At 45.0% G+C, this 11,437-nt stretch overlaps 1 protein-coding gene across 1 annotated transcript; it reads left to right on the forward strand.

Moving 5' to 3' along the window:
* The first annotated feature begins 987 nt into the window (after nt 1-987).
* TIGAR (TP53 induced glycolysis regulatory phosphatase) lies at nt 988-10,182 on the forward strand. The gene is made up of 6 exons (XM_058023561.1): nt 988-1,141; nt 2,465-2,502; nt 4,351-4,472; nt 7,074-7,151; nt 8,168-8,278; nt 8,710-10,182. The coding sequence occupies exons 1-6, from the start codon at nt 1,110-1,112 to the stop codon at nt 9,166-9,168; spliced, it is 840 nt and encodes a 279-aa protein (XP_057879544.1). The 5' UTR covers nt 988-1,109; the 3' UTR covers nt 9,169-10,182.
* The last annotated feature ends 1,255 nt before the right edge of the window (nt 10,183-11,437 follow it).

The raw sequence follows: 11,437 nt of genomic DNA on the forward strand, positions 1-11,437 counted from the left end.
AGTGTTAACTGAGCTGATGTAACCAGAGTGAACATCACCAACCATTCCGTGTTCTCCAAAGGGGCAAATTGGGTCCATCCCTGGTCCCTGTGTGGAGGAACACACTCGGTGCAGGGAGCTCGGGGTGCAGCTGCAGTGGAGCTGCAGGCTGAGATCTGGCGCAGCCCAGCTGAGACAAGAGGCTGGGAAATGCCAGCCCTGTGGCACCGGACAGGGGATGGACACTCAGAGTCACGGCAGGAGATGAAAACAGACTTTCCTACCCTTAATCTGTGAGGGTGTAAAAGCCCAGGGGTTCTCTTGTGCTGCGTCCCTCCTGCAAGGCCACCAGCTCGGGCTGTTGTTTTGTCATTTAGGAATTGACACCGTGACTGAAGGTTGTTACGGAACTGGACATCCGAGACTCTGGTCAGGGAAACCTGGAACTGAGCCAGTAAGGAAACCCGGTCCGACTGGGAGTGCGGGGGATGCAGCTGGGAAGGGGCTTCAGTCCCGGCTCAGGGGCCGCGAGTGTCACTCCAAGCGGCTCCGGGATGCTCAGACCAGGAACCTTCCTTAACACCAGCGTCGTAAGACGCTGCCAAACCCGGACTTTTAAGGCGAAAGCCTCCTGACTGCAATTGCGGAGTGAGAATGCGGAACCATTTCGGGCGCGGCAGTCCAGGTGTAAACCTCGCCCTGCCACGCCCACCACTGAACCCTGTCCGGAGGCGCCACATCCACGGGCGCGCAAATGCCACCGGGGCCGGTGACTTCCAGCCTGTGTGATGCTGCTGATCCCTCTGGGAGAAGAATTTCTTCCCGATACGCAAGCCGAGCCTCCGGTGAGGCCGTTCCCTCTCGTGCTGTCGCTTGTGGAGCGGGAGCAGTGCCAGATGTCCCCGACCGTCACGGAGCCATAAACCCTTCCCGGATCCTCCTTTTCTGCCGGGAGCCGCCTCCGGTGACGTCAGAGCGGCACGCGGGGCGGGGGCATGACGTCACGGCGCGGCGCGCGGCGCCGCAGTGCGGGCGGTGGGTCGTGCGCGCACCTGGGATCCACCTGCGCACATCTGGGCACATCTGGGCGCATCTGGGCTCACCTGGGCTCACCTGCGCTGCCGTGCGCCATGGTTCGCTTCGGGCTGACGGTCGTGCGGCAGTGAGTACCGCCCGCGCACCCCCGGCGCTGGCCGTGCCCCGGCGGCCGCGTCCCCTCCTCGGTCACGGGCAGCGGGAGGGGGGAGCTGAGCAAAAGCTCTCAGGCGGGGCAAGGGTGGTGAACCTTCCTCCCGTGAAAGGTTAAAGTGGTTGTGACTCGGCTGGAATTCCTAAGGTGACTTTTTTTTCCCGCTCTGTTGGCAGAGGTTTGTGACTGACTGAACCAAGTAGCTTCAGCTCCCTGCAGCTGTCAGGAGAAAACTCCTTAATTTATAGGAAGGCTGAGCTTTTTTTCTCCTTTACCATAAGCACCAGGGGCAGCAGGGCAGGAGGAATTCTGCCCCTGTGGCCCTCTCTGCTGAGCCCCCCTGCAGGGCTGCATCCAGCCCTGGGCCCAGCTCAGCAAGGACAGGGAGCTGCTGGAGCCAGGCCAGAGCAGGGACACCAAGGGGAGCAGAGGATGGAGCAGCTCTGCTGGGAGGAAAGGCTGAGGGAATTGGGATTGTTCAGCCTGGAGAGGAGAAGACTTTGGGGTGACCTCAAAGATGGAGAGAGACTCTTGACAAAGGCCTGGAGTGACAGAACAAGGGCGGAATGGGTTCACACTGACAGAGAGGAGGCTTAGATTGGCTGTCAGGTACAAAAAGTTCCCTGAGAGGGTGCTGAGGCCCTGGCATAGGTTGCACAGAGAAGTGTGGCTGCCCCATCCCTGGCAGTGTTTCAGGCCAGCCTGGTTGGGGCTCTGAGCAACCTGGGATAGTGGGAGGTGTCCCTGCCCATGGCAGGGGTTTGGCACTGGATGATCTTTAACATATTTTCCAACTCAGTTTATTCCATGAGTCTGTGATTTCTTCTGCTTTGGCTTCCTAGGCTCTGTTTCTTCCAGGTGTGCAGCTGTGCTGCTACCCTTGATAATCTCTGGAACTGCTTCCTGTAAAGTTCAGAGAACCAGCTGCAGCACATGCTTGTCAAAAGAAGGCTCCAGAGTCTTCCTGCAGCTTTGTTCTCTCCAGCATGGAGGTGTAGTTATTACCGATAAATTGTGCTGCATTAATTTAAGAAATCACTTCTCTTACTTTTATATCAGATGGCTTTGTCTCATTAAAAGCTGGCGGCATGATTGGAATCGATCTGAAAATATTTTTTTAATTATAAATTATTTGTATGCATTGTTTTGAAAATGGTTTGTGCTGCATTGTATCTTTTTTTTTTACATTCAGGTGGTGCTGTCTCTTGTTGGTATTTAATACAACAATGTTTTTGAAAATCCACCTAAATTATGACAAGTTAATTTTTTGTTGTTGTTGTTTACATTCTCTTTCAGTGGAGAAACAAGATACAACAAAGACAAGATACTGCAAGGTTAGTAAGAGTTATTCTGTTGCCTGGTTAGAGATGGAGAATCATGGTGAAATCCTGTCACCAACTGCTCAGATGTCATTAAGCAATAATACTGTAAACCTTTAGAGACTTTTTGTGTAAGCCAGGACATGGCTTTCATAATGTTACAGAAGATTTTAAGTCACCCTCCACAGAACATCAACAGATGCTGATGCACATTGTGTTTTAACAGGAGTCTTAGAAGAGTTCCTTTTTCCACACAGGGAAAAAATATGTTGCATGTGATCAAATAAAATGGTAGCAGCACCTTTTACTAAGGACTCCATAGCACTGTGTTAAATCCCAGTAATGGGAAGTTTGGGAAAAGGGCTTCTGGGAAAAGGAGCTGCAGGAGGATGGATAAAAATCCTGATGTGAAGGGGGCTGTTGCCTCAAGAAGGGAATCTGTTACTTGCAGAAAAAACCTGCAGTAGGGCAAGGGAGAATGAAAAGTAGAGGTTGTTTAAATGCTTGAATTGCTCAATCCCAGCTCTTTCTACGAAGGCAGTCTTGAGTAGACACATTTTAAAACTAGATTTCACCTTTGTGGCTGCTGGCTTGCATGCCCAGAACTGAGCACACTGAGCTGCCTGGATGTCTGCTGTAGGAAAATCACGGCTGGGGTTGTACTCTGCATAAATGAGCTTTCTACAATACTTCATGTTGTGAAGGAGAATTGTGCTTCCAGATTTTCCTCCCTCTGGCATTGCCATTGACATTTCTTGCAACATGGATTTGTGATCATAATAAAATGAGTAAAGAATATTCCCTTGCTTTAATTGCTTAAAAATATTGATGATGTCTTTTGATTTCCTAGCTCCTTGGGTAAAATGATGTGTATAGGGATCCTCTCCAGTGTGGAGAGAACATAGCTTCTGGTTTTGAGCAAGCCTCTTCTGAATTGAGAGGTGTAAGCCTTTACCAGCACACTGGGGTCACACGTCTCACATGTCTGAATTACAGATGAGGTGCTCAGAACTCAGCTTCTGGACTTCTGGTGTCCTGTTTTTTGCTGTTGGATTGTGCATTTTCTGGGTGAAAGGAGTTTGTGTTCTTTGTTCTGAATCTGATGGGAATTTCACTCTCTCTGCTCTGGCTTCCTGCAGAGCTAGAATGGGTAAAAGGTGTGGATGTAGCAATCTGTTACACGTTTGTCCCCCCACCACAGTTCTGGGTTCTCCTGCAGACTCTGAGCTGTGACAGGAGCACACCTGTCCAACTCAGGCTGGATTTCCAAAGTGCTGTTTCTCTCAGCACTGTCCTAGAGCTCTGTGACCAGTTATTCTCACAGACTTCCTGGCTGGAAACAATTTTTGGGAGGTTTGCTGCTTTGCAGCTGGGTTTGCTCCAGCTTGTATGAGCATTACTGTCAGCGTGTGAGATGGAGAGGAAGAGAGCACAATGGATTGTGTTTGCATCTCATTCTCTCAGCAGTATTGTCCTCTTTCTTATTTACATTTAACAAATCTGCTTATGGAGTTTCAGCTGTGAGATACCTCTTGCAGGAACTAGTGACCCTTCTAAAAATGGTCACATTTTTTAAATGTAGGTCTCTGTTTTACGTTTAAATTTGTCAAAGGTATAGATTAACATAATTATCATTGATAATGATCCTCCTGTCTTCCTAGGCTTTACTCCTTTTTATCATTAAATATGTGTGACTGAGTTTATGGAAGACCAGAAGAGCAGTGACTTTTCCTAATGATTGGCTTTGCTGAAGAAGAAAGATTTTCTTATGACTGGGCAGTTTCTTTTTTGCTGATATGCCTGGTCAGCTGCTAAATGGTCTAAAATTTTCATGTTTTAATGTTGTGGGGTTTTATTTTGTAGGTCAAGGAGTGGATGAGCCACTCTCTGCAACTGGTTTCAGGCAAGCAGATGCTGCTGGTTTATTTCTCAGTAATGTGAAGTTTACCCACGTCTTTTCAAGTGACCTCCTTCGAGCAAAGCAGGTAAGTGCTTCTTGAGGCAACAGCTGGCTCCCAAATCTGGCATTTATTTGATGTTGGTGATGCAAAAATAATGCAGTGACAGAGCCAAAAGCTGCCCCTGGATCCCTGGAAGTGTCCAAGGCCAGGTTGGATGGGGCTCTGAGCAGCCTGGGATAGTGGAAGGTGTCCCTGCCTGTGGCGGGGGGTTGGAAGTGGGTGATATCTAAGCTCTCTTCTAGCCCAAACCAGTCCATGGTTCCATGATTTGCTGTTGTTTTATATATAGGCATTGTTCTTGCTGAAGGAGTATTGGGGCCTTGGTGGTCCCCATCACCACAGACAGGATTGAGTTTTTCTCTAAGAAGCAAACCAGACTGGCTGTGACATTGTTGTGGTGTCCCAGGCACTGTGGCTGTGTGCTGTGTTCTTTTGAGGAGTGCAGACCAATGTAGGCAAGGTCGAGTTTTGCTGTGAAATCAGTACAAGGATCATTAAATGGGCAGAGATGCTGGACTTTGTCAGGCATCTCACACCTCTTGCCTTGATACAGTAAATCTACAATACAGATTAAATAAAGAGGAAAAGTTACTCTATGAGATTACATGTGACTTTGTGTGCAGAATTATGAAATACTCAAAATTACAGAAGCAAAACTTTTTAAGTTAGAGGTCAACTGTTCTAGGAAGGTCATGTCTCCTGTGGAGGCCCTATCTTTAATTCTCTCTTCTGTTGCTGATTCTGTGTTTTCAAGCGACATGTAGGGGGTTGAAACTCCTAAGTCATTCTTGTTTGTTTGCTTTTTACTGTGTTGTCCTGCTAGAAGTCTGTGAAGCTGTGTTGTAAACCAGATCAACCTAATGTAGGATAAATCTCCCTTTTTTCCCCTCAAAACATACACCAACAACATTGCTCATCAGTTTTGCAGCACAATTCCAGAAACTGCTGTAGCAGCACAACTTAAGCAGAAAACAGAAGAGACAAGGAGGGGAGAGTGCAATAGTTGGATATTTTAAATATGCAGAATAGCTGCCTTTATGTGTGTGAATGGCAGTGATGATATTTTAAAACACTAAGAGTGCTTTCTAACTTTCATAAAGCTGTCTGTGCTGTGTGTCTGCTTTATGGGAATTGGTTTGGGATAGTTTTTCTTTTATTAGAGACAGCCTTTTCCATGAAGAGCCCTTTCAGAATTGCACTCTGCTAATGCGAAAGACCTGAATTTTCTTTTGCATACAGGAAGTGTGTTTTGCCACTTGTTTGACAAGTTGTCCAGATGTTGGGAAAGCTTTCCCAAAGATGTGTAAAGCTGAGGTTTCCAAGTGGTCCATGTGCAGCTTTCTTGGCAGCTGCACTTCTGTGTAGGGCCTGTTACTACACTGTCACTTCACAGCTCGAGTATGGGAGGAATGTACAAGTTCTGTTGCAAAAGAGGAAATTCCTGCATATGATCATACAAATAACTGTACTGTGCATATACACAAGGAAGTGGATTCAACCCTGTCTTTATTTCTGCCTTATTCTTTGAGAGAAGGTTAAAGTTCCAAGACCAAATTTGTCCTAAGCAATATGTTAAATGTGCCAGTAGCAAAAGAAAGCTGCTTACTTGTGTCAGAATCCAAGGAGTGTTTTTCAAAATGAATTCTTTAAGTGTCAGATTGATTTGGTGTGGATGTTTGCACAGCTCAAACTGCCTGTGAAGCCAGTGCAGCCTTCACACTTGGGTGCATGTAAGAACCAGGAGCAGCTGTCCTCTGGTTCCCAAGAAAGACAAGGAGAGGACCCAGTGGAGGCCACAGAGAGGATGAGGGGTCTGGAACATCTCTCTTATGAGGGGAGACTGAGGGAGCTGGGCCTGGTTAGTCTGGAGAAGACAGAGGGGATCTCATTAATGCATAGAAATATCTCCAAGGAGTGTCAGAGGATGGTGCCAGGCTCTTTCCAGTGGTGTCCAGGGACAGGATGAGGAGCGATGGACACAAACCAAAACACAAAAAGTTCCACCTTCCAACATGAGGAAGAATTTCTGTACATTGAGGGTGGCAGAGCCCTGGAACAACCTGCCCAGAGAGGGCCTGGAATCTCCCTCCCTGGAGACATTCCAAGGACACATGACCAGGACACATTCCTGTGTCACCTGCTCCAGGTGACCCTGCCTGGGCAGGGTGATCTCCAGAGGTCCCTTCCAGCCCTCAGGATTGGCTGTGGCAGCCAGACAGTGTCAGATGTTGGTTCAGTTGGATTAACTGAGCAGTTTCAGGGAGCACGGCTGTGAGTCTGGCCCAGCTGTGAGTACTCCAGGTAAAGAATGTCCACATGGTTGCTCTGTGTTCTGTTCAACAGAAGATGTGGCTCTTATCCCAGTAAACCCTGCTCATGGGTGCTGTTTCTTCAGTTGTTCTGGACTTTGAATTGGGAAGGAACTGCCAGAAGATTGCAGCTTTTCTATTTTTATGGCCTGGCCTGGGCCATCTATGCAATGTGCCAGACTGGTAGCTGAAAAACTTTCTGTTTTGTTGGTTTGGGTTGATGGATGCTGCTGATGGGATTCACCTTGGTTCTGGTGGTGTAAGGTGGTGTGTCTGTGTTCTGTCCAGTTGATGTGACTGTATATTCACTTTTTAGACTGCTGCTGCCATTCTAGGAAAAAACAGGTTTTGCAAAGATTTGGAAATCAAGTACGATGCAAGACTGCGAGAGAGAGTAAGTGCCAAAATTATTATCAAATTTTGAACTATTTGAAAATGTAGCTTCCTCCTCATGGGTGTCTTGCCTTATTGAATGGTAGATTTAGCAGTGGAGAGCACTACTTGATGTCTTTTTAATCACTGGAAACTGAACAATTCACCTCAGGGACAATAAATTGTTTGCAGAAGGGCAAAGCAGAGCCAAAATTAAGTTATGAATGTTTTAACTATGATGCTTTAATGGTAAAGTTTAGTATTTAAGGAGCAGCTTGTGATTGTAGCATTTTCTGTTTGAATTTTTTTTCTCTCAGAAATTCCAGTCCTTCACTTGAAATCAGCAAGGCCTTATTATTTACTTTTAATTGCAAGGGTACTTGGGCGGTTTTGTTTCCTTTTTCTATGTCTTTTTCAAAAATTCTGAATTGAAGATGGATCCTTCCTCTGTTGTGAGGAGAAAGGTCTTTAGAGAGGGTTGCAGCTCTTTAGAGAAAATACTGGTTTCTAACAAGTGCAAAATAACTTCCTGTAGCCTTTTTGCAAGCAAAAGGAAAATTGAGTTTATCCTCATGTGAAGGGCTTTGTACAGAAGCATTTGCACTGGGACCTCAGTCACAAAGACACTTGAATTTTGTATGCTGGGGATGAGTGTCAGTGGCAGAAAAAAAATCTCCATACAAAGATCAGGCTGAGGGTCATGTGTTGAATGTCCATGCTTTAAATGAGATGCTGCTCTTAGTGTATTTGTCTACTGAGCATCTATATCTATGTCTATATATCTATATCTATATCTATATCTAGCTATATCTATATATAATCTATATCTATATCTATATTTATCTATCTACTGTTTAAAAGGGTACCTATAAAGATATTTCCTCACCCAAAATTGGGATAAAATGTAAAAGGTAACTATGCCTTGGGAATCCAAGAAAACAAAGCTGAAGCTTCACAAAGGGAAGAGCTGTTTGCAGCCTCTGGAAGGGGTTACAGGTGACCTGACACATCCTGCCAAACCCCGTTTTTCCCTCACAGAAATACGGTGTTGCAGAAGGAAAGCCTTTGGCTGACCTCAAGGCTATGGCAAAGGATGCTGGAGAGCAATGTCCTTCATTCACACCTTCTGGAGGAGAAACACTGGATGAAGTATGGTATTTATTTATTTATCTATTCTTGTCCTGCTTTCTGGGCTTTTTTAGCAGTGCAATTGCAGGTATTGGGAGCTTCCCACTGAGAGCTCAGCCCAACCAGAGATATTCTCTAAGCTAAAAAATACTGCTTGGTCTGATAACAGTGGCTGCCAAGTGGGGAATCTCTTTATAACTAAAATATTGATTTTGAAACTGACTCCTCATGAAGCTCTGGCTCACAGGAGGATGAGAGCAATTGTTCTCTGGAGGGCAGAGGAGTTTGCACAGCAGTCAGTAACTTACATTGGCTTCTGAGCCTTGTCTGTGAGAAATCTTTGTGTTTTACCTGAAGTAGTTTTGTGTCAGATTTCTGAAAGCCAAATCTGTGCTTGCTTCACAACGATCTCTTCGTTCTTCACAACGTTTCCTTCTGGCCTTTCCCTGCAGGTGAGAGAGCGTGCGAGGGATTTTTTTGAATTCCTCTGCCAGCTGGCTGTTGAGTTGGAGCAGAAGGAGCATGGCAAGCCCGGTGCCCCAGGCAGGAGCTCAGGAACATCTGGAGAGCAGTTTGTTTTCCCTTGGACAAACCACTGCAGTGAGGCGGAGCTGAGCTCTGCGGGCAGCGGATCTTCCACGGTATTAGATGCCAATATTTTGGTGGTGAGTCATGGAGCCTACATGAGGAACTGGATTGGCTACATGGTTTCAGATCTCAACTGTACCTTACCAGCAAATTTAACCAAGTCCCAGCTGTCTTCTGTCAGTCCCAATACTGGAGTCAGTCATTTCATTATAAAACTTGAAAATGGGAATTTGTTGAAGCCCAATATCACGTGTGTCTGTCTTAACCAAGACTCTCACTTAGTGGATGTGGGAGCTGAATGTGTAGCTTCAAAAGTGTTTTAAGGGTCTCTGTGGGGGGAAAGTGGGGTTAGATCACTTAGATCAATTTTGCTAAACTTGGGAAAAGTATCTGTAGTAATTACTGGGATTGACTGGAATTGCTGACACTAAACTGCAAAAAGGGAGACATGCAACTGCTTGCCATCCTAAAAACTACAATTTGCATGGTCCTAGTGCCCAGAATAAGTTGGCAGTAGCAAAATAAAACAAATATTCCCTGTTCTCAGAAGCATAATACTTGCAGTCACTTGCATATCTGCTCCTACAGCACATATTTCAAACAACTCCTTTGCATTACTCCATAATTATTTTGGTTACCTCCAAGTGAAAGGGTTGGGGAGAGGAGAGGAGTGGTAACTCAAAGCTGAGCTATACTGTATTCTTGTTTTATTACAAAATGCTATATTGTAATATGAAATGTACTTGTTGTCTTAAAATAAATTTTTGAATGCAATAGTAGAACCTAGGAAGGAGCATTGCCCAGTGGGACAGGCTTGGTGCAGAGCCAAGGGATGTGACTCTGACACTGAATATCTGTGGGACTCTGGGCAAATTTCCTTTCCATTTGTAATGTGGGAATGATGATAAACCTACCTCGCCAGGAGTACTTCCTAAGAAACTGTTCAGGTTCTCGAGGTCTCTGTTGAAGAGCACCGTACACAAACACAGAGTATTTATTTTTAGCTGTGAGCAGGATGAGGAACCTTGTGTGCACATAGTGGTGGTCTCTTTTCTGGAAAAGGGACTTTCTCTCTGGAGTGAGTTGTACTTGACTGGAATCCGTCTTTCAGCTGCAGTCATGCACTTGACTTTATGAATATTTTTTCCTAGAATGAGGCAAGTTTGATTGTTTGGTGACTGTTGGTGTTAATACTGCATTCTTTCCCCACTGGGGTGTTTGTGGTGTTACAGTGTGAGCTTATCTGGTTTATGTTATTTATAAGATTCATGTATTTTTTCTTCATTTGCATATTTTTGGCCTGTTAAAAAAAATAAATTAAAGGCTCTTGAATAGAACTCCCATTTCATCTGTATTTCTTTTGAGGTAAAAATCTTTCTTAATATTGCCCCGTGAAGCTTTTCTCAGATCACATAACTCTTTTTCCTTCCTGGCTAAAACGAGAATATGACTTTTGCATGGACTCCTCAAGCTCTTTGTGAAATGCATCTTCCTGGAAGGCTCCTCATAACTAAATTGGTGGTCACAGCCAATGAAGATAGCAAAGCTTTAATTATGACTTCTAACAGAGTTAATGGTGGGAGAATGGGGCAGGAGTTCATTTTGAATTTGCCTGTCCCTGGTAGTGCCAGTTTATTTCAGGCATGCCACTGGCAGGGAATTTTCCTGCCAGTGCTTTAAACTGCTGGAAACTCCCCTGGAACTGCCACATCCTGGATTTTGCCAGTCATTCCATCAATTCTTCTTGGAACCATTCATCAATTCTTAATGGAGTTGAAAATGCGAGAGGATGAGTGGAGACGTGACACATTTTTCTCCCAAAGTCTGTCATTTCATCAAATATTCAAAACACACTAGGGATTGGGGTGCTTCTCACTTTAAAAGGTTTCTTTATCTTTCTTGCCTTCATCTTTCTTTCTCTCAAGCAGGTAATTAATATTTTGTTCTGGTTGATGATCCCATAATTTAGGAGAACATCTGCTTTTTTAAGTGCTTTGCCGCTGCTTGGTCACACTATTCCCAGAGGGATTTTTGACTCTTCCTCTATAATACACTTTACCTTCTTTTTTTGTATTTATAGGTCATTAAAATTTAAATCCAGGAACCTGTGTGATTGTTTTCTTTTAACTTGCTGTTACCAAATTCTTTCCTCTGGTAAGTCTCACAGGGCAAGTAGATGGTACTATGGTGCCTAACTGGCACCAAGGAAAAATAACAAAGGGTGAAACCACTCAGGTTTTCTGAACAGTTCCTCTCTTAATGAAGTCACATTTTTCCGTGAAAATGCATCAGAATCTCCCAATTCAGACTTTGTAAAACACACTAAAATGCTGCAAACACATCTGCCAGAGGAGTGCAAACAGTCAAGAGTGTCCTACAGTTGCCCAGATGTGCTTTTTCCCTCAGTATCTGTTGCTGACTTTGCTGGAGGCAGGATGCCAGCCTAGGTAGGCTTATGGCCTGCCCTAAAATAGTTGCATTTGTTATTTCTTCTTTGTTATGTCACATGTCAGGTTCTCTCTGCATTAAAAAGTCACTTATTTTGGAAGCTTCTGAAGCTAATTCTAAAAGCTGTTTTCTTTAGGTCTGTGT

The sequence above is a fragment of the Melospiza georgiana genome, chromosome 4, assembly GCF_028018845.1.
Source record: "Melospiza georgiana isolate bMelGeo1 chromosome 4, bMelGeo1.pri, whole genome shotgun sequence".
NCBI lineage: Eukaryota > Metazoa > Chordata > Aves > Passeriformes > Passerellidae > Melospiza > Melospiza georgiana.